We start from the raw sequence: 24,767 nt of genomic DNA, 5'->3' as shown, positions 1-24,767 counted from the left end.
GTTCAAACCTGTGTTGTTCAAGGGTTGACTGTATTTCTATTAAAATACCATGTTGTATGGGGCCCCTGGGTGGCTCAGTGGGTTAAAAGCCTCTGCCTTCAGCTTGGGTCATGATCTCAGGGTCCTGGGATTGAGCCCCGCATCGGGCTCTCTGCTCAGCGGGGAGCCTGCTTCCTCCTCTCTCTCTGCCTGCCTCTCTGCCTCCTTGTGATCTCTGTCTGTCAAATAAATAAATAAAATCTTTAAAAAAAATACCATGTTGTAGTTTGATTACATGTAAATCTGATAGAGGCTCAGATTTGTTCTAAGATGCTTTAAAGGGATTGTTCTGTGTGAGGAGCCAGGCTATGAGAACTTTAGGAGGCCTGCTGTGTGAACAAATTGTAATTTCTAAAGAACTGAAGATAGAGCCCTGGGTTGTGATAGAGGCTGATTACGAGGGAAGCCAGAATAAGGGTTATTCAGGTTTTACCCTCCTGATGTGGAGATAAGTAAGCCATAAATTTTAGTTTAATTAATTAATTAATTAATTATTTTAGAGAGAGGGAGAGGGAGAATCTTAAGCAGGCTCCACACTCAGCACAGAGCCTGATGCAGGGCTTGAACTCACCACCCTGAAATTGTGAGCTGAGCTGAAATCAAGAGTCGGATGCTTAATTGGCTGAGCCACCCAGGCCCCCCACACATTTTTATTTCTCCTACCTTTATGCCGGGAAGAACAACAACTGCAGCCTCTTAGTCACAAGCTTTTTTCTACCAATATCAGAGACGTACAAGGTAAGGCCGTTTTTGAGGGCTACTTGGTCCTGTGCTACTTGGAATCCAATGAAACTGCCACAGGGCCTTTGTATTAACTGTATTCTAACCATACCATTACGAGCTTTATGCTTGTTCCCTCACTTCATTCCGGCCTCAGCTCAAATAGCAATGCCCTAGAGAAAATTTCTCTAATAAACCATCAAAAATAATCAAAAATAATCTCTCCATCCCATTCTAGCCCCCGATTTTCCTATTTTGCTTCACAGTATTTATCACCACTTGAAATTATGTTGTGAGTCTGTTTACTTGTTTCCTGTCTGATTTCCCCAGTAGAATGCAAGCCCCATGGGGGCAGGGGTTGACTGGCTCACTGTTTCTCTTATTCCCCAGCAGTGTCCAGTGCATGGAAAAATGAATGAATGATTGCATGAATGACCAAAGCTGGGGCCAAATTTATGACCTCTTTGACTTTAAGAAAAGGTTAAGGCAAAGTTAGAAAAGTTTTGTTCTATTGATGTACAGGCATAACCCACAGTCAGCTTAGCACCTATAATTCATGATAATTATTTGTCTTTCTTCCCTGCTACACTGTAAACAACTTGAGAGCAAGTATCTGTGAGCCTGGTTCACCAGTATACTCCCAGTACCTCAAAATATGCAAAAAGTATTGAATTGATTTCTTGAATTTGATTAAAAATATGAAAGGTGAGTAGGGATTAGCCAAGCCAAAGTCAAGGCTTGGTGGAGGCCCCTGTCCTTGACAGAGGAACAGACAGAAGGCGACAGGTGTGAGGAGGGAAGGCAGGGGAGGGAACCACGCACAGCTGGAGAAGAGGGTGAGGCTGACCATGCTGGATGTCACAGGTTTACAGATTTGGCAGGGCAAGTTGAAAAGTTCTATCTTTATCCGAGGAGCAACGGGAACATTTCACCTTGTATACGTGCTAGAGTGACATGGTCATATTTGTCACACCATGACTTTCTGGCTGCACTAGGAATGGGAAGGCCAGCAAAGAGGCTGCTTCCACCCAGACTAGAGAGATGGAAGGTACTTACGGTCTCCAGAAAGGAAGCACCACAAAGGGAGAGCTTGCTCTCTGTTTCATTCACTTCTGAATTCCCAGCCCCCTGAACAAGGTCTGCCACCTGCTTTGTGGTACAATACGGATGGAGGAGTATTGCCCTGTCCTGTGACAGGAAGTAACAGAATCTGTATTTTGTGTGTTTCTTGTCCTCTTTGTTAAACCAAGAGTCAGAACTTCCTCCTCTCTGCTTCCTTTGGGAGGCCCCACTCGAGGCTGGCCCCCCTCGAGGCTGGCCCCACTAGAGGGTGGCTTCTGGTTTTCCCTTTGCTGTTAGTATTTGGAGGTCAGAACAGAGAAACTCTTGAATCCCTGAAGTGTTGTCAAGAATTTGAAGAAGTTTTGCTCTTATCATGAAGTCACTCGCAATTATACGGTCCAGATATTTTTAACCATTTATGGCAGGGGTATCTCAATTTTGGAAAATGAGTACTAAATAAGGTAAATGGTACGTATAAATAATTATGACTTAAAAGATGATTACAAGTATATATGAATATATATATACCAATTTTTTTAAAGATTATATTTGTTTATTTGTCAGAGCGAGAGAGAGAGAGAGCGAGCGCATAAGCATGGGGAATGGCAGGCAGAGGCAGGGGGAGAAGCAGTCTCCCAGCTGAGCAGAGAGCCCAATGTGGGGCTCACGACCTGAGCAGACGGCAGAGGCTTAACCAACTGAGCCACCCAGGTGTCCCTGAATACCAAAATTTTTATGATTATTTCTGATTAGTGGGATTGCAGCTAATTTTAACTTTCATCTTATTCTTTGTGACATATTTCTTACTTTTCCATAGTGGATGTGTGTTACGTCTATGAAGATAAAAAATAATACATGCTACTAAAATGAGGTTTATAATATCAAATCCAGATTATAACATGAGGTGCTATTTAGATGTGTTTTAGAAAATGTGAAGGGGTGACTGGGTGGTTTAGTCGGTTAGGTGTCTGCCTCCAGCTCAGGTCATGATCCCAGCGTCCCGGGATTGAGCCCCGCAGCAGGGTCCTTGCTCAGTGGGGAATCTGCTTCTCCCTCTCCTTCTGCCCCCAGCCCCTGGCTCATGGTCTTTTGCTTGTGCTTTCTCGAGAGTTGCTCACACTCCCTTGCTCCCAAATAAATAAAATCTTTAAAAAATAATGGGTGTACATAATTAGTAGATGGGTATACAAATTAGTAGGTGAGTTATATCCACAAAGACATATTAAATTAGACTTATCAAAAAACCAACAGACTTGGGAGAAAATGTGGCAATTGGAATCCAAGTGATCCACTTTTTACCATTGTGTGTGACAGACTGACTTTGCCAGATAACCCAACTATTAAAAATGGCCCAAAACCCTGGAAACAAAGGAATTCGCTTTCTGGGACCCAGGCCGTTTGAAGACTGACGAAGTTAAACGTGGGCAAGAAAGGGAGATTAGAAGCTGCTGCTGTGTGTTTTTAGTTTTGTCAATCTGCCCCATTTGGGGAAGGGATATTTATTACTGCAAAAGCTGACTGAGAACATTTTTTGAAAGGTCGGGAGTGCTCACGCTTTGGGGTAGAAATCAAGTGATTCCTCAGTTACTGTGTGACCCCTGGTGTTGGGAGGGGTGGACCGGGCCCTCGAGGCTCGGGTCAGCCCAGGGAAGGGCTCCCTGCCGTGGAGGAAGGCTGGTTCCGACTGTGGCCGGCTGAGCAGGACGGAGCAGAGGCAGGCCCCAGGGCAGTCAGGTGAGGGGCCGCCCCGGGGGCAGAGCTGTTGCCGGGACACTTGGTGGAAGGATGGGCTGGTGGGTGTGACTGGAGTGCAAGAAATGTGGAGTCAGATTTGGAGATGGGAAGAGGACCGGATCGTGTCAGGGAAGGAAACGTGTCATGACACTTCCTTTTGAACAGCCTTCCCAAATCCTGGGTCACATTACTCTCCTGCTCTACAGCTGGATGCCTGGAAGAGGTCAGTTAAGTACTGAGGCTTTTTTCACTATAGATCTGAACACACAAATTTCTTTTAAGAGGTACAGAATCAATTCTTTTCTCTCTAAGAGGCAACGTACTATTCTGGAGCCAGACGGTCTGGGTTCGAATCTTGACTTTGGACAAAGTTTCCTCAATAGTAAAATGAAGAAAATAATGGAAATGACTGATGAGATAATGTGTGTAAAATATTTAGGACAGTGCTCAATCAGTGCTAACTAGTGTTACTATTTACATTAGGATCTACAAGGAAATGGGCACAGGTGGGCTCAATGACTTCGCCGAGGGGACGTATTTGCACCAGTCGGGGGTTGGGATGGCTGCGTGCGGGCTCATGTAGCTGGTGACGGCCCCGTCCTCCCTCTCCTGGGCTGGCAGGCCTGGTCGTGCTGTGCACAAGCAGCAGCTCGTAATAAGATCCTGTTATTTCTCTAGGAAAGGTGTGCTCTGTGTTTGTATAGGGCACGTGGACAATGCATTATCAGACGCAGCCACGCGAGACGTGGGTAGTTTCTGTGTTTGCTTTTCTTGAAGAGTAGGATAGATTAGGCAGGACAGAGGAGGAAATATTTACAACAGCTCAGTGACATTATCCAGTTGCTTCCTATCCAGCTACTAGTGTTTGACGCGTGATAATCATCCCGCCTCAGTGCTGCTGAGACAACCAAACACATACCAGATGTGGAAATGCTTTTCAAAAATTTAAAATTGCTACACATAAAAAAGGTATTGTGTGATTTATTTTTACCCTCTTGTACTCTGATTAGCTTTTATTTTATAATTTGAGCTTGTAATTTGATCAGATTGGGTTATGAATTTACCTTAGAGGCCTAAGAAATAGACAGAAAAGTCACCTTTTAGGAAAACAATCAATAATTCCATACCATCTCTGTGAACCGATCCGCACAGGCCATTCGAACCCATTCTGGTGTCGCTGGGCTCCTCACTGTGAAGTCCTCGGCTATGCCCCTTTCCCTGTGGGCTGCAGCCACCGCGTCAGTGATGGCGAAGAACACAGATGAGCCCAGGAACATCCCGGACTCCCCCAGGCCCTGCAAGAGAGCACGTTTGTTGTAGAATCTTCTAGACTAGATTACAAGCTACTATATTTCAGGACCCAGGTCTTTTTCCACCATTGTATCCCTAACGTCTAGCACAATGTTTTGCTCACAGTAATTCTCAATAATTTGTTCACTGACATATCGACTGAATGAAGCTTGAGTACTCATAAATATCCCAGTACCCCCTGAACTTCCTAGATCTGTAATGTTGTCTTTAAATCTTTGTTCTATAGGAAAGGTAGGTGTGTGCATGTGTGTGTGTGTGGGGGGTATCCTATTGTTTGTTTGTTTATTTATTTATTTATTTTTAAAGATTTTATCTATTTACTCATTAGACAGAGAGTGGGGGGGGACAGAGAGAGGAGCAGGCTCCCTGAAGAGCAGGGAGCCTGATGCAGAACTCGAACCCAGGACCCTGGATCATGACCTGAGCTGAAGATAGATGCTTGACTGACTGAGCCTCCCGGGTGCCCTGTGTGGTATCCTGTTTAGAGAAGCACATTCAATGGCCAACTTCATGAGTGAGAGAAAAATGCCTCGTTAGGACTGCAGCACCGGGGAGGTAGGGTGCTCTAGAAGAAGAGTACAGACTTGGGTACCAGATGATGGCGTGCAGACCTATCACATGCAGGGAACAGTCAGGTAATATAAGTGAATGATGTGGGCAGTTGAAGGACAGCAAGGAAAAGTGGGAATTATGGGGAATAGAGAAATTGCCATTTCCTGTCTAAAGGGGCCCCTGTTCTTCAGTTCTAGCACTTGATGTCTTCTAAGAATATAACCAAAATTACCAGATCATCCAATTTTTGAAAAGAATTTAGATAATCTCATTTTAATGTACAGTTCCCTGATTTTTAAGACTTATTTATTTGAGAGAGAGAGAGAGTGAGGAGAGGGAGAGAGAGAATCTCAAGCAGACCTGCTGTTGAACACGGAGCCCAATATGGGGTTGATCCCAGGACACTGAGATCATGACCCGAGCTGAAATCAAGAGTTGGCCACTTAACCAACTGAGCCATCCGGGTGCCCCTACAACTCCCTGATTTTAAAAAAAACACTGTGTGGGTCACAGAAAACACATCTGAAGCCTACATTCAGCCAGTGGGCCCCCAATTTGCAACCCTGAGCTAGAGACATGAAGTTCGCATCCTGGCCCTTATTTCCTCTATTTCTCTGGGTGGGATTATCTCTCAGAGCCTCTGTCCCTCTATCAGTGAAATTCGGGCAATGATATTTACGTTACAGGGTGTTGTAAAGTTCAGGAAGTGCAAAAGCACCTAGCATAGTGCCTGGTACTTGGTAGGTCCCTGTTATTATTACATAGTACACTTCATGGGGCACCTGTAAACCCATGATTTTCCTCAGGCTCTGCCTATGAATATCTGGCCCAAGCCACAGGACTCCCGGGTTCCCCGTCCTACTGCTCTTGGTGACCTGAAAGCTGCTCTTTGAGTGATTTCCAGCCTAATGAGAATCCAAAGGGGATGCTGATTTTCCTTCCTTTCAAATTTGCAACGCCCGCCCCCCCCACCTCTCCACCTCCCGCCACCACCGCACGCCCAGAGAAAGTTCCTGGGCTGACAGTGCGCTCCAGTTTGGAAAGGAGAACATTCCAGCAGATATAGGTGAACTCATTTTCTCATACATCAGTTCGTCACCCCTAGTAAGAAGCCTCCTGAAAGTCTTGAAAGGCAGTTTTAGCAATACATCTCAAACCTAAAGGAAGTTTCTACCGAGAGTGACTTTCTCATAATCTCCACGCAGCAGTGCCAGTAAACGCTGACCTTTATTTTCATTCGCAACTCCACTACGCTAGCAATTACTAACGGTTTGTGTCTTTGCTTCCTGACACCACCGACATTCTGGGCCAGAGAAGCCTTTGCTGGGGGCTCTCTTGTGCACTGAAGGCTCTTTATTTAGCAGTGTCCCTGGCCTCTCTACCCAGAGTAGGCGCATCTCCTCGCTCCACAACCCCAGTTGTGACAACCACGTATAACCCCAGACACTGTCAAATGTCCCCTGCGGCCCAGTGGAGAACCAGTGTTTTGGATCCATTTCTGGGGATGGACGAGAACCCTGAGCCCCCAAGAGGTGAGTGATTCATCTGCGATCACAGGGAGCTGGTGAGGCGAGGATAGGAACCTGGGTCCACTGAGGCCTCGGTCCAGGATGCTTCCCATGCTGCCACAGCTTCCCAAGATTTCAGGAGTGTGACGCCTTCAATCTCATTTACTATTTCAGAAGTAAGGTTCTTAAGTGAAACTATTATTCTGTCAGATCAGAACTTTTCACTGAATTTTAGCATTTCCAGTGAAAGAGGATACTAACAAATAAAGCCTTTGGCCAAAGATGGCCATTGGGCAGAGATCACTTATCCCTGGGTGACTCTTCTCCAAATTCTAATAGTCTCTTGTCATTTGCTCCTGATACAGGTTGGCATGATTATGACCATGATTATGATTATTTTTGTCCACCTGCTTTCATTTATATGCTGCTCAATGATCACACCGCATAGCAGCAGGTGTTTGGGTGCTTACCTTGGAGGAATAGATGGTTGGCGGGTTTTGTGATGATGGCAACAGGGAGACATTGAACTCCTCTGGGACGTCAGCGATGGCTGGAATTTTGTACTCGTCTGGGCCTCGAGAGTACAGAACACCTTCTGGGGAATATTTTAGTTCTTCAGTGGTATAAAGGCCCATTCCCTGAATAAAGGAACCCTCAACCTGAAAGGAGAAAACGTCGAGCTCCATGATGCTGTATGCCTTTTAGAAGTACTTGACCACCCCAGAGTGACTTTCAGGAAGTGGCGTCCATTCTCGGGGGCCGGCACCTACCTGCCCAATGTCAATGGCAGGGTTTAGGCTGCAACACGCATCCATGACGATGTCCGCTCTGATTTTCTGCCAAAAATGAGAATGATCTCACCATTAAAAACTTAAATTAAAAAGATTATCTTAAGGCTTATTTAAAGGTCTCCAGTTACTCCAAAACTCCTGCTGGCTAATCACCCCTCCCTGAACCTCCTCAGTTTTAGAGGGGGGAAGAAATCTGCCCCGCCCTTCCACGTTAGTGCTGGGGCTGGCCATGATCCCAGAAGATCTTATGTAATCATGGTTCTGACTTCTTTTAAGTGACTCCAAAGTCCATGGTATCTGAGTGCCTTTGAGTGTCGCTTAGTGAATAAGTGATCCTGGCTGCTCACCTGATTCTAAACCTGGATTTGTTGTTCTGCTGCATTTCACGAGCTCCCGGAGTCCTCGTGATGATTTGTTGGAGGCGCTATTGTTGTCGTTTTGCAGAGGAAACCATGTAGCCAGAGTGGCACATATGAAATTGGAGTGATGAAAGATCTTGGAACACAGGAGGGGAATGTTGAGACTGTCTTTGACTATGTTAATCTCCTTCCTTCCCTGAGAAACATTACACTAACTTGGCCCTTATGTGTTGGCACAGGGCTCGGGCAGATGGGTTGTTAAGGAGAAACAGAAAGGCCTTATGTGCCAGTGGTCTACCTCGGGGTATCGCTGGGCTTTACTTCCGCCCCCATGTCCTGGGCTTGTTCTGACAATACCAGCATTCTCTGTTTGGGCTTACTAGCTGGGCTCCTCCTTTCTATCAAGCCCTTTGGGTCGGCAGTTCTGTTTTGACTCAAAAGGTGACCTTTCAGACAACCTTCCATGGGCATTGGGACCAGCCTTCATTTATTCTCAACAGATAGGGCAGGAGGTTAGACACATCTCAGAGTGGGCCTTGAGTTCACTTCCATCTTGAAAATTGGTATATTTTGCATTAACGGTGTTGGGCAGTGGGAAGAGATGGCTGCGCACTAACAGGACGGACGCACGTTCTGGCTCAGCCAGCAGGAACAGGCCTGCCATTCAGTTTCTCTGATCTCCCTTTAGTTAAAAGAAGTTTGCCTCTTCAAGGAATAAATTCTTTCACGGGCTGAAGTGATACCACAATGGCTGAACCTTAACCAGTAATAAGGAAGCCACAGGGACAACCAGATTTTAACTTTACTGGTACCATAAATTCTGGAAGATCCCCATGGGATTGGTTTCTTCAGGGATTTATACCAAAGCCTTCAGCTAGACTTGTCAGATAAAATACGTGTGTCCCCAGTGCTGCAGCGAGCATATTTATACGGAGATTTATTTGCTGCTTCTCTGAAATTCAAATTTAACCAGCCATCCTATATTTTTATTTGCTAGTAACAAATCTCTCAACACCACCCACGGGGTGGGGAACCAGAAAATTAGTTGATTCCTAAAAACACTTTCCAGGGGCGCCTTGCTGGCTCAGTCGGTTAAGCGTCTGCCTTTGGCTCATACATGTCTCAGGGTCCTGGAATCGAGCCCCCTGTCAGGCTCCCTGCTCCACGGGGAGTCGGCTTCTCCCTGCCCTTCTGCCCCTCCTCCTGCTCATGCTCTCTCTCTCTCTCTCTCTGTCAGATAAATAAAATCTTAAAAAAAAAAACAAACCTTTAAAAATAGCTTTCCACTGAGTGTGGAGCCCTGGCTGGGTTACAGGTGTGTCAGGACCCTGACACTTGGATTTCTGCGAATCTGGGACAGGATCCTCAGGCTGGTCACCTGCAAACATGAGTTCCTTGTTTGAAAAATCGTGCTGTGCCAATATTATCATTATCTATGTATGCCATGATGTGAAAAACATTAGGAAACACAGTTTTAAAATAATCATATGAATAATCTGTGATCCTAATTTCATGAGTTTACTTCTTCACAATAATCTAGAGTGAAAATGGAGAGATAATGTACCCTAAGGATGAACTCAAGTAGAATGGAGGGCAACTGCTCTCCAGACATCCCTTCATTTACTGTATTTTCTACCTTATTTATATAAAATTTAAGTGACGGACAGATTTACTAAGAATGGGGCAATAGAAGTCATTTTGATAAGAATTTCCAGTTAGTATTTGCAAATTCCTTCCTATTTTACATAAATTGACCATTTCTTTTTTTTTTAAAAGATTTTATTTATTTATTTGTGAGAGAGAGAGAGCGAGCACAAGCAGGCAGAAGCAGAGAGAGAAGTAGGCTCCCCACCAAGCAAGGAGCCCTATGTGGGGCTCAATCCCAGGACCCTGGGATCATGATCCGAGCTGAAAGCAGATGCTTAACTGACTGAGCCACCCAGGTGCCCCAAATTGACCATTTCTAATTTCAGCTAAGAACGGTTCAAGACGTTGCTGGAATAATCTGTATATGGAATTTAGATGTGTCATCGGTCCATTCTGTAAGTTTCCTAACAATTACTATACTTTGGTTATTCTATATCCTTTTTTTAAAAAAAGATTTTATTTTTTTATTTGACAGAGATCACAAGTAGGCAGAGAGGCAAGCAGAGAGGTGGGGGGAAGCAGGCTCCCTGCTGAGCAGAGAGCCTGATGTGGGACTCGATCTCAGGACCCTGAGATCATGACCTGAGCTGAAGGCAGAGGCTTTTAACCCACGAGCCACCCAGGCGCCTCTATATTCTTTTTTTTTTTTAAATAACTTATTTTATTTAAATTCAATTAGTTAACATATAGTGTACTGTTAGTTTCAGACGTAGAGTTCAATAATTCATCAGTTGCATTTAACACCCAGGGCTCATTACATCAAGTGCCCTCCTTAAGGCCCATCACCAGTTACCCCATTCCCCCGCCCCTCTCCCCTCCAGCAACCCTCAATTTGTTTCCTATAGTTAAGACTCACTTACTGGGTACACTATATTATATTTAAGTTTTCTGTAGTCTCTCTATTCCAAGAACGATACCTGAGGTATATTCATGGTTTACCTTTTATGGTGGAAGTCAGCATTTTTTTGGGGGAAGTTGTTAGCTTTTGATTAAATATGACTCTGCCTCCAGTAGGATGCTTGATTAAGTAGTAAACATAAAAATTATTTCCTCACCCCTCCCCCATCTGTTTTGTTAGGGACAGTAATATCCTTGGGATAACTGACTTCAGAGAAACATCACATTGCTATGTGTTCTCAAATGTTTACTCAAGACAATTTACTAAATGACCTATTCCTTTTTTTTTTTTTTAAAGATTTATTTATTTATTTATTTGACAGGCAGAGATCACAAGTAGGCAGAGAGGCAGGCAGAGAGAGAGGAGGAAGCAGGCTCCTTGCTGAGGAGAGAGCCGGACCCTGGGATCATGACCTGAGCCGAAAGCAGAGGCTTTAACCCACTGAGTCATCCAGGCGCCCCATAAATGACCTATTCCTTTAGGATTAGATAACTTGACCTTACTTTAGGAACAGATTTTTTTTTTAAAAGATTTTATTTATTTATTTGACAGAGAGAGATCACAAGTAGGCAGAGAGGCAGGCAGAGAGAGAGGAAGGGAAGCAGGCTCCCTGCTGAGCAGAGAGCCCGATGCGGGACTCGATCCCAGGACCCTGAGATCATGACCTGAGCCAAAGGCAGCGGCTTAACCCACTGAGCCACCCAGGGGCCCAGGAACAGATTTTTTTTTTTTTTTTTTTGACAAAAACTTTGGAAAGCAATTTTGTTGCCTGAAATGGAATAAAAAACAATGCATTTTAGGCTATCATGAGCAATTCTTTTTTGACTACGTCTTTAAAAATTTTTTTAAATTAACTTAAATTAATTTTTTTGTTGAGGTATAATGGACATGTGACTTTATATTAGTTTCAGGTGTACAGCATAGCAATTTGATATTTGTGTGTATTACAAAATGACTATCACAGTAGTCTAGTTAACATAGTTACCATTATCACACATGGTTAAACATTCTTTTTTCATGTGATGAGGAGTTTTAAGATCTACTCCCTTAACGACTTTCAAATATGCAATACAGTATTATTAACTGTGGTCTCCACATTGCACCTTACATCTACGTGACTTAATTATTTTATAACTGGAAGTTTGTAGCTTTTGACCCCCTCCACCCCTTTCATCTACGACCCTACCCCCTACGTCTGGCGACCCCCAACCACTGTCAGGAGCAATTCCTTCCTTTTTAAGTGGAAATTCAGCGTGAGGCTGGATCTCTAGACCTTCCCAAGGAACTGAAAAAAAAAAAAATCCTGTTCTTGTTGTACAAGTATTACAAAATTTACTGTTCAATTACAAGTATTTATCGTATAGCACAATTTTGTGCTTGTTGTTTTAACTTGCCAAGAGGAAAGTTATATTTGGCTCACCTTGTGAGCTCCCGTCAGGCAGTCAATTTCAACCTCGGAACAGGCTGCTCCATAGACATAGTATGGAAAAGGGTCTCCTTCTCCCTTCTCCCAGTCCATGAAGGCCTTGTAGCCCCTGATGGAAGAAAGAAAGCCCATCAGCTTGTGGTGGTGGTGGTGGTGGTAGTGGTGGGGTTCCAAACAATGTTGACTCATTTTAAAAGTCATGATAGTATTTTATTGTATTGATACTTATTTCAACTGCTTTTTAAGCTCATTTAAACTGCCATCTGTATTTCTAACCTAGCTAATTACAGCAGCACTCTCATGTGCCTCCACTTAAAGAAGATACTCTTCGTGCTACAGTTAGGATGCCAAAAAGAGAGAGACTCCGACAGACTGTTTTGGTCTGGACCTCCCAGTGTGTCTGTATCCATGGTTTAGGGTTTGAGCTTTAGTCCTGTGGATTGAGGACCTCAGCTGATTCTATCAACATTCCCAAAGGGACCCCCTAGGCTGTGCTAACTGGGGAATCAATGATGATTCAGGGATGGTTAAAAAAAGGGCATGTAATTCAATGCCTTAATGTACAACGGAACATGTACCAGGCTAGAGGGCTGATTTGCTCTCTTCTTGGTAACTGAACTCAGAGATTTAGAGCTCGTTAAGTACAGGGCACTGGGCTGGGCTGTCACCTTCTTTTTTACTTCTTTCTTCAGGGAAAAAAACTGCTTTACTATTTTCTTTCTCTGTCTCTCTGTGCATGTGTGTGTTTAGTTTGCTGATTTGTTTCACTAGGTTATAAAACTGATGTCATACACTTCCCGAACTTGACAGCCAGCTCTCCTCTTTGTGTTTCATTCAGTAAGCATGAATTGACTGAGGGCCTCCCACAGACAGAAATTGAGCAAATGATGATTGGTGACCGTCCTATGAGTCTCTTCCTGCCCAGAGAGGAGCCTCAAAACAGAGAGGTTTTATGGTAAAGGGAGGGAGATTTGTAAAACCGAGTTGGAAGTTGTTTCTAGAGACGTTATTTTCTACTACTCAACAATGAATAGTAAATGATGATCGGATGTTCTAAGTTATATTAAATTTTTTTTTACCCAATAAAGGTATTTTTATTATTTAACATTGCTCAAAGGCTTACATAAAATCATATAATCTTAGGCTTAGAAGGGACCTCACTGATCACATAATAAAAACTTGTTTTACAAATAAGGGAGCTAAGCCCCAGAGCAATTGGGTCACCTTATATTTTATCAGCTCCGTTCAGATATTATTGTAATTTTTACCTGAAGTATCCAGTGGCCGAAAGACTGATTCTTTGTTCAAAAGCAGCTTCTATCTGCAGAACGGTCATATTTAGTCAGAACAAAATAGATACATCATCTGAGAGGTGAAAATGAAAATATTCCCTATATCAAAATTGACATCTGGTAATTGTTGCTGGTGCTTTGTTACCGGTAATAGAACTCACTGTAATGTTTTTTCCCCTCAGCTGGTACACTAACAGCTTCCTTCTGGTTGGGTTGAGCTGCCCGAATTAAACAAGTACAATAGGTTCCTGCTGCACATCCATGATGGAGGGGCTGAGCTCGCAAGGTGTTGGGGGGCTTCGTTTCTAAATGTTAGGACTCTCGATGAGAGTTCGAGTGTGAGATAACTGTTCTGATGAGATAAGAAAGGATGTTGTAACGTTGGATTAGATGAGTCATTTCCTTTGAGACATGTTTAATAACAATTAGGCCTTTTGGTTTTCCTCCTCCCTGTTTAAAACAACTGTGTGTGTGTGTGCGCGGGGTGGGGGGTGGCTTAGGAAGGCTAAGTCGTTTCCTCTTATTTAAGCAGAGTGGTAAGGCTTTCTTGGTGTTCTTCATACATTTCCATTCCTCCTCTCAGTGATGCTGTTCCCTATGTGCTTTCTTACACGTACCTGGTATACAGCATGGAGTAGCCGTGTAAGGCTTTCATGATCCTGCCCTTACGCAGAAGTCCCATCCCAGAAAAACTGTGTGTGGTGCAGCTGGAGGCTGCTGTGATCCTCTCGGCCCTGCTTGGGAGTGTTTTCTCATGTGTCGTCACGAACAGAGTGGAACACTTACCCAGTCTTCCCATGTACCGTCTGGATTTTTCTTAATGATGGGCTCAAGGCGTTTCAGAAGGATCTGACAAGCATCCTTGAGGGGGTAAAGAAGGGAAGCCTCATTAGAGAAGGACCCGGTGGTTGGGATTTGTGTGGAAGAACAGTAATTGATAACTGATCAGGTTGGTGAATGTTTACAAAGTGCTTGATATGGATACACTGGGAACACAGAGACAGTAAAGACACAGTCCCTGACCTTGAGGAGAGTATCAGTTACTGCATGGTTTGTTTGTTTTTTTAAACCTCCCTGGTTCACTTCCTACAAAAATACAGGCTCAGCTGAATTTCTACTTTCAGGTCCCCTTTCTAGTTGTGCTCTTAATTCCTTCTGTTTTTCTACATCTTTGACTTATACCTTCTTTTGTATTTTCCAGCCATTAAAATCAAAGGAACAAAAGATCTTTTCTTTCAGCTATAGTATCTTTATTTAATTTATTTTTTAAAAGGTTTTATTTATTCATTTGTTAGAAAGAGAGGGAGAGAGCACAAGCAGGGGAGTGGCAAGGGGGGGAGAAGCAGGCTCCCCGCTGAGCAAGGGGCCCAATGTGGACTCGATCCCAGGACCCTGGGATCATGACCCAAGCCAAAGGCTGATACTTAACTGACTGGGCCACCCAGGTGTCCCAAAACATCTTATTTCCATTCTAATTTGTGCTTTCCAGTCTGCAACAATAACATAGCAATATCCCTGTGGGTCTGAGATATTATTCCACTCTCTGTCCATTCTTCCATCTGTTTATCCATCTGCCCCCAAACCACTGTAAGGAAGGTCTTGGTTTTGGATGTGAAGTGAGAAGATAATTAAATTTGTCTTTATAATAGTCCAGATCTGCAAAGTTTCTGATCCTTAACACAGAAACATAAAACTCCAGAAGATGGGTTAATGCTTACTTTGGGTTGACGACCCCCAAACACACTGAGCTATTATTATCTTGTGCTTGATCCTACCCAAAACTGGGTCTCAAGAAGTTTCCTCCACGTTTGTTCTGAGTGAAAGAACCTCTGGATTTTAGCCCCTAATAAGTGTGTCTGTGGAGATCAGATGGATTTGAAAATGGTCCCTTTTGGTAGCATAAGTGCAAGGTTCGGAGAATATGCCTCTCCACAACGTCCCAATGGAAAAGGTTTATAACAGAAACATGACATGATTTCAAAAGTATATGCCATCGGGTCTCTGAATTAAGGAATACTGGAATCATAGTCTATTCTGAAAAAGTGAAAATTTAGTGGAAGAAATATCAGTTAGAAAATAAGTACAAAGGATTAGCACGAGTGCTGTGGTAGGCCGGCACTGATGCAGACACTTTAACGGAACCACACCTACTGGGCTGGGGTTCTGCCTGCTTACCTTCCTGCGGGACCTTGTTTGTGTCAGAGGAAACCTGCCCAGCTCTGCAATACTCGGCACCCAGATTTCTTCTCTCTGTGTGTCCCAGGGACAGAGACTGCTTATCACCAAGCAGCATTCTCCCCCTGTTCCACAACAGCTGGGCCTATGGCACACCACTCCTCCCCGGCGCTTAGACACGGCCGAGACTGGGCCGCCAGGAGATGACTAGTGGAAGTGACTTGCATCTCCTCCGGGTCTGCCCTCCGTGCTTGCTCCCTGGTGATGATGCTCAGGGCAGCCTTGAGAGCCACACGCTGAAGGCGGAGGACCTGCCATTAGTCTCGGGTACTCTAATGCCTGGGCGCTCCCTCTGGACTGCTCTGTGCGCAAGGAAGGAGCTTTTGCCGTGTTTGAGCCGCTGTCACTACGTGTCTACGTGTCCCCTCAGTGTCCCCTCCCCGAATGAGCACGCTCGCCTGACAGTCTGGTTATCCTGAGACTGTGTTTAATGCCACAGATGACTTCTCTGAACCCAACTGCTTGTGTCTGCATCGAGCTTGGAGAGCCTGAGATAACGCACAAGGTGCGGAAGGGAAAGACAGGCCGGGGAGGGCACCTGCACGGCTCTGCCGTTCACGTCTGAGCCGATGGAAGCTGCTGTAGCGACGGTGTTGGGTACCATGGCCGTACTTGTTTCACAGATGTGCACCGAGGACATGGGGATTTTCAGTTCACGGCTGGCCACCTGGGAGAAATACAAATATTTTCAAGTCTGGTGAAGTCTTCTAGGAAGATGTGAGTCATTTTTTTAATTAAAAAATCCTACTGTTTTTATTACATCCATGATATCCTTGAAAGCCTAAATTAATGTGTCTTAAAAAAATTAAAACCACTTTTTAGTAGAGCCCTGCTGATTTTTAAAGCCTTTTCTTGGTATTATTCCATAGTGGTTCTTCCATTCAAAGTTAGTGTGTTTAGCATGTGAAGGGTTTCCTTTTTTTCTGAGTTTTATTTGGTGACAGTGGCAGGGAGAGAGGGATCGGACTGACTGGTTCAGAGGTTGGTCTTAAATCTGTTGGTATGAACATCCGACAAATTTCAAATGACCTCGAGGGCCTGTCTTCTCTCATGTCCTCATCCCAACCTTATCTTTTGATTCTCCCTCTTTTGTCTTCTATTTTTTTCCTCCTGTTTATACTCCTCTAGTATTTGCTGTTCGCTTTCTTCTTTTCTGTTATTTTTCTTCCAGGTTCTCTAGCAGACACACGTGGAAAGAAAGATATTGAATCACAAAGAAAGAGAAAGAGAGAAAGAAAGGGAGGGAGGGAAGGAAGGAAGGAAGGAAGGAAGGAAGGAAGGAAGGGAAAAAGCACGATTTTGGTTTCTGTTGTCTTTTAGTTTTGGCAAAAACACTTTTCTCCAGATGTCTGTAGTTACGGACTTGTTCCCAAGTGACAATCTACAGACTAACGCTGTTGTAAGATTAAGTTTCCCCAGAAAGAGGCAAAATGGGAAAAGAAAAAAAGGGGGGGCAATTTGTTTGGTGATGAAGAGCCCAAGAGATGTATTGGGTCCCCTCGCTGGGAAGGACAGGGGAGGCCGCGTCACATACATCTGTATCGAAGTCTTTCTGGTCTCTTCAGGGTCCTCTCACTGCCTCGCTGCCTCTCACATTCATTTTTCTTCCTACGATGGCTGTTATTTCCAAGAATAGGCATGTTTCCTTGATGGAGCAGGAGAAGGGCCTCTGACAACCCCTCGCTTACAGCACAGGAGCTCAGCAACCGTAAGGGGATGCTAATCCTTTTCTGCCAGCATCGACACATCAGTCCAGGAAAGGATCTTGGTCCCATGCTTCTCCCCTCGGCCCATCTCTGCAGCCGGTGGGTTCAGGAGCTGTGACCAGCCAGACCTGGCACCTGCACCTCTATCTGTGGCCAGAGTTGGGGAAAGGAGGGAAATGGGGCTATAGGGTACCAGAATTGAGGAGGCCTGTAGGACTCTGTGGAATGTAGGGGGCGTAGTCCAGAGGAGCTAAGGGGCCGGAGGGTCAAACTGAGCTATGTACTATAGTAATCTAATTAATTGGTCATGGTTAGATGTGTTCAATTTAAAGGATTATTCTCTTTTTTCTCTTGAGATCTTATCTTCCTACTTTGTGCATATGTGCGTGCGTGTGTTAAAATATACTTTAGAAATTATAATGTGGTGACAGTTGATGACATACTTGTCCTTACTTCTCCAAATTGTGTATTAGCAACCTAATGTCCATACTTTAAAAATCATGCATACTGGTCGAAATAGAAAAGCTGGGGAACTCTTGCTGTAGGTAAAGCCTGCACGGGGCACCTGCCACGGTGCTCCAGGGCTCATTGTCACTAACCACAACCTCCACCCAAAAGCCTGGCCACGTTCTGGGACTATTCGTACATACATGGGATTTCTGCTATCTCAGACATTCCATTTTAATATGGAAGAAGATTTTCAACCGAATAGTCAAGACCTTAGGGTTTGATCATCTCCCCTATAATTAGTGCCAAATGCCAGTCATGTCAACAATGTATAGAGAGATAAATGACTTAATTGTAGGTAGCTTACCTGCAGCATTTTGGTGTGAATACCTTGTCCCAGTTCGTTGCCTCCATGGGTGACCAATACAGAGCCATCCGTGTAGATATGAACGAGGGCAGCTGCCTAATAGAACAACCCAGAAGGCACAGCTCAGTGCAAGTTTAGTGAGGTTCGATGCAAACCAATGAGGTAGTGACACCCCCGTCTCACAGAATGGGGAGGGTCGGAGAGGCAAGCTTTCCTGGTGGGATTCTGAAGCTTAGTTCTGTTCTATGCAAAAGTCACCTGTAAAGAACATTCCTATTTAGGAACCTGGTTTTATTTATTTATTTATTTATTTATTTATATTTTTTATTTACAATTTTTTGGAAAAGATTTTTTTTATTTGAGAGAGAGCACAAAAGAGAGAGCATGAGTAAGGATGAATGGGGGAGTGGGAGGGCAATGGAGGGAGAGAGAATCTCAAGCAGACGCCACACTGAGCATGGATCCTGACATGGGGCTCGATCTCCTGACACTGAGATCAGGCCCTGAGCTGAAACCAAGAGTTGGATGCGTAGTTGACTGAGCCACCCAGGTGTCCCAGGAACCTGGCTTAATAGGAGCCCCTTTGGATACTCAGGAGTTAACGACTATTGGTTCCAACTCTTTGCAAGTCACTACCCTGCTTAAAGTCTCTGGCGGACCATTGAGCTAACTAATTAAACATTTATTATGTACTTGACGCATGTTCTGTGCCAACCTGTGCTCAGCTCTGGATATACACAGATGAACAAGATGTATTTCTTCCTCCACAATGTAGTAGCTCCCACTGTGATGGGGGACAGGTTGGAAAGCAGGTCACAATGCAGAATGATTTGTGAGACAATGGGCATGGTATAAGGGGCCCTAGGGACCTGGGAGGGCAGATCCAACAGCTTTTGAGAAGCCTTGGGAAGGGCTCCCTAAGGACACAATTGAATGGAATCTTGAAAGGGAAGAAGGGTTTACTGCTGGGCAAGGTGGGCCCAATTCCCCATTGTTTGTATGGCGAAGCCTAGCTCCTTATTACAACATGAGGTCTTTTAGGATTCGGTCTAGTGTACTTTTCTAGTCCCATCGCTATCGTTTCCTGCTTTGCCTTACTGCTGCTCCTTCCTGACCTGTGCTCATGCTAAAGCTGTTCTCACTTCCTGGTCTCCCAGGCCGTCAGACAGTAAGGCCATCAGACCTATACCTCTGGTCTCTGTTCTGTTAGAGCTTCCGCAAACACTTCTCATTCCCATCTGGGAAGGATCAGTTACCTGCTTCTCTGCACGTCCTCTTACAGGGGCGAACTGGTGTGACTAGTGTCCCCTGCAAATTCCTGCCCACCTGGAACCTTCCAATGCAACCTTCTTTGGAAATAGAGTCTTTGCAGATATAATTAGTTAAGATGAGGTCATAGAGGATTAGGATGGGCTCTAAATTCAATGACCGGTGTTCTTCTATGAGGCTGTGTGAAGACACACAGCAAAGAAGGCCACGTGAAGATGGAGGCCGAGACTGGAGTGACATGGCCACAAGCCAAAGGACACGGGGAGACACCAGAAGCTGGAAGAGGCAAGGGAACTTCTGAGGAGCCTTGCCCTGCAGACACCCTGATTTTGAACTTTAAGCCTCAGGAACCAGGAGAATATACATTTGTTGTTGGAAGCCACCCAGTTGGTGGTACTTCCTTATGACAGCTGCAGGCAGTGAATAAAGGGGGTGACCAGCTCTTCTGGGAGCATCTCATGGAAGGAGGGCACTTGGTCTCGTTCGGTTTCATGTCCTGTAGAGAACTCGGAGAAGGCTGAGTCACAGAGACACTAAATAAATGTTTGTTGAATTGGACCAATGGAAATGTATTTTGCATTCCAGGAGGAGGAGGAAGAGAAGGGGGAGAAATTAGGACCTCACTGTATTCTGTCTCAATAGCTTGGAGGAGCTCTGGGGCACCCAGGCTTATAGATGCTAATAATAGTATTTATCACTGTGGGTCTTCTGACTCCCTCTGACCGTGCTCCCCATGCCTAGTTCGGAGAGTAGGTGTTCCAGCTTTGTGAGTCATCAGCTGCCCTGAAATAACATGTTTCAACTCTGAGCCTGGTGATTCCTGGACACATCAGTTTTGATCTCTGTGAAGAAACTGGAGGCCTTTCAAATAGAGCTTTAAAGTCATTGCTTGATTTAAGGCTGTGTGTGTGTGTGTGTTGAGGTGAGAAGTTGGCTCCCTTGGATGATGGCAGAGTAGACTGTGGTTTAGGTGAGGGGCAGCCATACAGGTGAGGGGATGTGTCATATAATAAAAAATAAATATATGGTCTTTGTCCCTGATTTTTGGCACAGAGGTCCAAAAATTCTGAGAATTTACTGTCTTTTGTCTGCTGTTCAGATGATTCTTGGGAGAAGCCTAGACAGTTTGTAGGGGGTAGGAACTCTTGCGAGAAAAACCGACCATGCGGTTAGAGGGTTGCAGCTTTTAGCCCCACCCTCTGACTTTCAGGAAGAGGAGAGGAACCAGAGATTGAGTTTGATCACCAATGGCCAATGATTTCCTCAACTGTGCCTGTGTAATGAAACCTTCATAAAACTCACAAACGACGGGTTTGGGGAGCCTCTGGGTGGGTGGCCACAGCCACTGGCTGGAGGGGAAGGGCGTGAAAGCCCCATTCCCCTCTCACACATTTTGCCCTGTGTGTTCTTCCTGGGTGGTGTCCTTTGTAACAAACCGGTCATGATAGTAAGCAGAGTGCTCTCCGGAGTTCTGTGAGTTGCTCTAGCAAACTGCCGAACCTAAGGGAGGTGGGTAGTGGAAACCCCTGAATTCGTGGCTGCCCGGGCAGAGTGTGAATAGCTTGGGCAACTCACTTTTGCTGGTTTTGAAAATGGAGGCAGTCTTGTGGGTCTTAGCCCTTGATCGGTGGGGCCTGTGCTAGCTCTGGGTAGTTAGTGTCAGAACTGGATTCCCGCTCAGCTGCTGGAGGATTGGTGCGGAAAAGAACACAGCATTTGGTGTCGGAGGAAAAAAAGAAAACCCCGCAGGCAGTTATCTAGACTCACTCCTCCCGCTCTTGAGTCAGTCCAGGCCCACAGTTGTGACGGTTAGCCTTGTGCACCGCCCTGTGGACAGGCATGCTGGCCCTGACTCAGGAGACCAGGAGTCCCCTCCTACTTGCTGGGGGAGCTGTGGCCCCGAGAGGTGCATCTGAGGTCTCCTGGTGGAGGGGAGTGCGTGGCTCTGGACAGCTACGCAGAGCTCCAGGAACCCTGCCAAGTGCTTTGCATTTATTAGCTTGTTGAGTCCTCATCAATCCTGAGAGAAAGGATTATTATTCTCATTTTATAATCGAGGAAGCTGAGACTGAGAGTTTAAGTAACTTGCTTAATATCACACAGCTCGTAAGTGGCAGGGCCAAGCATTGCTCAGGTCCACCCGACTCCAGTTGCTTGGAGTCTGGGGGCGAGTGCTTTATGCCCTGAAAAGGGTTTCCTCGAGCAGGGCAGCTTTTGACGTGTGTGCACGCACGGGTGTCTGCTGGCGACTGGTAGTTGGGTGTGAAGGGGGAAAATGCTTTCATTGGTACATGCACAGGGAGATCTAATGCATTTTTAGATTTAGATTTAGATCTAATGCACACAAGCTTTTTCCAGTTGCAGAGTCTCTGCTTCTGGTGGACAATAATGGGGAGGCAGTAACATTTCCCAGTTTTCTAAACAGCTTCCCCATAGGGCGCCCATTGGGACTGCTGGGAACACTCGTCTATAACAGTCCTGTGTTGTTTAACGGACTCATCTATTTGCCACCTTTCCTCCTGCCTTCTGGATGGGGCCTCTGAGCGCCTCTCCCAGAGGATGATTGCCTCTTCCTTTTGCAATCTCCCTGGAAGGACTTTTGGACCATGCACCCGTTTCCCCACTAGAATTGACATAGATTCCTGGGAGAGGTGGCTGGAAATAGCCAGCTTGTCAGGGCAACATGCAGTGACCTCTCTGCCTAGACTTTGGGGCACTGAGGAGAGCTGAGGGCCTGGGGCACAGACCGGGAGAGGCCCACTTCCTGCCCAAGCCGTAAGCCCTGGGCTCAGAGAGCTCAGCACCCCAGGCCTTGTGCGCTCTCATTCCCTTTAGCATAAGGGATGATTCGGGGTGGGGTGGGGTGGCGATCGTGGTCACTGCTGAGAGCCGGCAGCTGTGCTGGTAGCAGGCTTCCTGATGCCCTTTTCTGCCACGGAGCCATGTTTTCTGCGGGACTGCGTTTCACGAGCTTGCCGATGCAGCAGCTGCTCTGAGCCGAGCGTGCTTGCATTTCTCTCAGGTGCTGGGGGAGGGAGGAGCTCGGTGCCTGGGGAATGTGACCATCTCCCAAAGCCAGCATGAGCCGACAGGGTGAGAAGTGCGTCCCATCTGAGGGCTATTTACCACATAGAAAAGCCTTACCTGATGATAGCTTGTGGCAGCAAAGCCGACTGAAAACTTCATGGGGACGATTGCCATGCCTTTCTTCTTCCAATAATTCTTCTTGTTAAACTCTTCCACTTGCATTCTTCTGCTGTGAAAGGAAGACTTGTCCAGACACTCATTCCAACATCTTATCAGGGTCTCAGGGCTGAATGCTTGTTTGTAGATGGTTTTATCAACTGTTTTGTACATGTTTTTCTCCCTAATCTGAAATGGTGAGAAGTCAAGTTGATAGCTATGGTAAGACAGAAACTGACTGCAAAAGAGAGACTTGAAACAACTTTCAAATTAAAACACAAACTTTGGTGGGGAGAAGACAGGGTGCTGCTTCTTTCTTTAAACAGCATGTGATTTTGCAAAAATAATGGGAGTTAGGGACACCTGGGTGGCTCAGTCAGTTGGGCGTCTGCCTTCGGCTTAGGTCATGATCCGAGGGTCCTGGGTTTGAGCCCCACATTGGGCTCCCTGCTCAGCAGGCAGCTTGCTCTCCCTCTGCTCCTCTTCTCCCCTCCTTGCCCCTCCCCTCCCCACTGAAAGTGGAAGGTAGGGGTAGTAACTGGTCCCTGGAGGGCAGCAGGATGGAGGGGCTGAGGGAAACAGATACTCCTTTTTTCCTACAAGGTTTAGAGGACGAAGAAGAGTTGGTAGCTTGTATAACAAAGCAAGGATGTACTGTCATAACTGAAGATTTGTTCTGCTACAGAGGAACTGTACTGCAGCTGGTGACAAGCAGTGGATCGACTCTAAGCTTTCCCATCGCCTCTGGAATGTGTGGCCAAATGTTTTTAAAAATGTATTTGAATATGGGGTGTCGTGTGTCCTGGAAGTCTGCAAGATTTGATTGTGCGTGAGATACGCTCCGGAAGTCTTCATTCTTCCCATGTCCCTCTAAGTAACGCTGAATACTTGTCATTATCCGCAGTGACACTGGAATAATACTACCCAGTTTACGAAAACACATGTTCTAACAAGTGCTAACTCATTTGATTCCCGCAGGAACTCTGTGTGGTGAGTCATATCAGCCTTGTTTCATAGATAAGGAGACTGAATCACAAAGAGGTTTCCTCTCCTTGCTGGAGCTGCTCGGTTTGCCTGCATCACCTTTCCATTATCTCTGCCCATTATTCTTCAAGGCCTATCTTAAGTGTCATCTTCTCCAGAAAGATCTTGCTGACTCTCCTCCCCTCCAGCCAAAGCGATGTTTTTCCCCTTTGTACTCACAGAACACTCTGTGTGACTTCTCTTAGGATATCTATGGTCTTCCTTGAATAACATGTAGGTGTTCTCCTGTGTGTAGGAAGTACCCTGACGGTCACAAAGCTGATGGTCTTCTCTGTTGAACTTTGGGGCCAAGGGGTTCAAAGGGCAATATTTAAATGTGGCTTCTAGAGCAGAGGGACTATATTGGGGAAATAGGGAAAAGAAGTGTAAAAAGTAGGCTAGGGTCTATTGAAATGTCTGAGGGTTAGAAAGGTGTTATTGGTAATTATCTCAACTGACAGTGGCTATCTCTCTAGCCTAACAACCTGTCTATACGGTGCACCCTCTAGGATACTGTAAAATAGTATTTTGGGGAGCATCTTTTGGTAGTAGATCTCTCAAAAATTTTCAAGCATACTGGCAATTCCGCTTCTATAAATTTATCCTACAGATATATAACACAGGGCAAAAATACATCTACATTTTGGTGTGTCTGTACCAAGATGTTTCTTGCAACATCATTTTGATAGCCAAAAATGGGTAACAACATAAATGTGTATCATAGTGGATTGGCTAAATAAATTACAGAAAGTCCCTATTACATAATACTGTTCAGTTATGAAAAAGCATGAAATGGATCATTCTAATGGAAGAGGAAGATAGCCATGGCTTACTGTCAAGTAGAAAAAGTATGATTTGCTTATCATGGTCCCATTTTGGTAAATAATTCTCTATGTTCATATGTGTGTGTGTTTGTATGTATGAGTGTGCGCGTGTGCGTGTGTTATGTCAGTGTTTACCCGTGTGTGTATGAAGGTAAAGGGCTGGAACACAGAACTATGAACAGTGGTTACTCTTGACCAGTAAGGATGATGGGATGAAAAGGGGGATGTTCACTTTTTAATTCCCTCAGTGTGGTTAGAATAGTGGAAAGTCATTTCTTCCAAGTAGCTCTGAATTTATCTCGAATTCTGGGTCAAGGCTAAGTTGAGTGGTTCTCCTAGGGTCTTTCCTTGGGTAGCCAGTTCCCCAGCTCAGA

The 24,767-nt window shown here is 45.2% G+C and overlaps 1 protein-coding gene across 1 annotated transcript in view; it reads right to left on the bottom strand.

Moving 5' to 3' along the window:
• The window catches only part of LOC111142784 (aldehyde oxidase 2), a 77,509-nt gene that overhangs the window by 5,219 nt on the left and 47,523 nt on the right, over positions 1 to 24,767 (bottom strand). The window contains exons 26-34 of the mRNA XM_022496084.1: positions 22,508 to 22,735; positions 18,095 to 18,190; positions 16,113 to 16,241; positions 14,126 to 14,200; positions 13,316 to 13,368; positions 12,042 to 12,156; positions 7,697 to 7,762; positions 7,397 to 7,585; positions 4,683 to 4,850 (exon numbers count right to left, since the gene is read on the bottom strand). Of these exons, the coding sequence (XP_022351792.1) occupies positions 4,683 to 4,850; positions 7,397 to 7,585; positions 7,697 to 7,762; positions 12,042 to 12,156; positions 13,316 to 13,368; positions 14,126 to 14,200; positions 16,113 to 16,241; positions 18,095 to 18,190; positions 22,508 to 22,735 (1,119 nt within the window). The remainder of the gene's footprint in view (positions 1 to 4,682; positions 4,851 to 7,396; positions 7,586 to 7,696; positions 7,763 to 12,041; positions 12,157 to 13,315; positions 13,369 to 14,125; positions 14,201 to 16,112; positions 16,242 to 18,094; positions 18,191 to 22,507; positions 22,736 to 24,767) is intronic.

Source organism: Enhydra lutris, unplaced genomic scaffold (assembly GCF_002288905.1).
Source record: "Enhydra lutris kenyoni isolate GAN:26980312 unplaced genomic scaffold, ASM228890v2 scaffoldscaffold1, whole genome shotgun sequence".
In the NCBI taxonomy this organism is placed as follows: Eukaryota; Metazoa; Chordata; class Mammalia; order Carnivora; family Mustelidae; genus Enhydra; species Enhydra lutris.
Note: the sequence above shows the minus strand (reverse complement) of the source record. Positions and strands in the feature narration are given on the sequence as shown.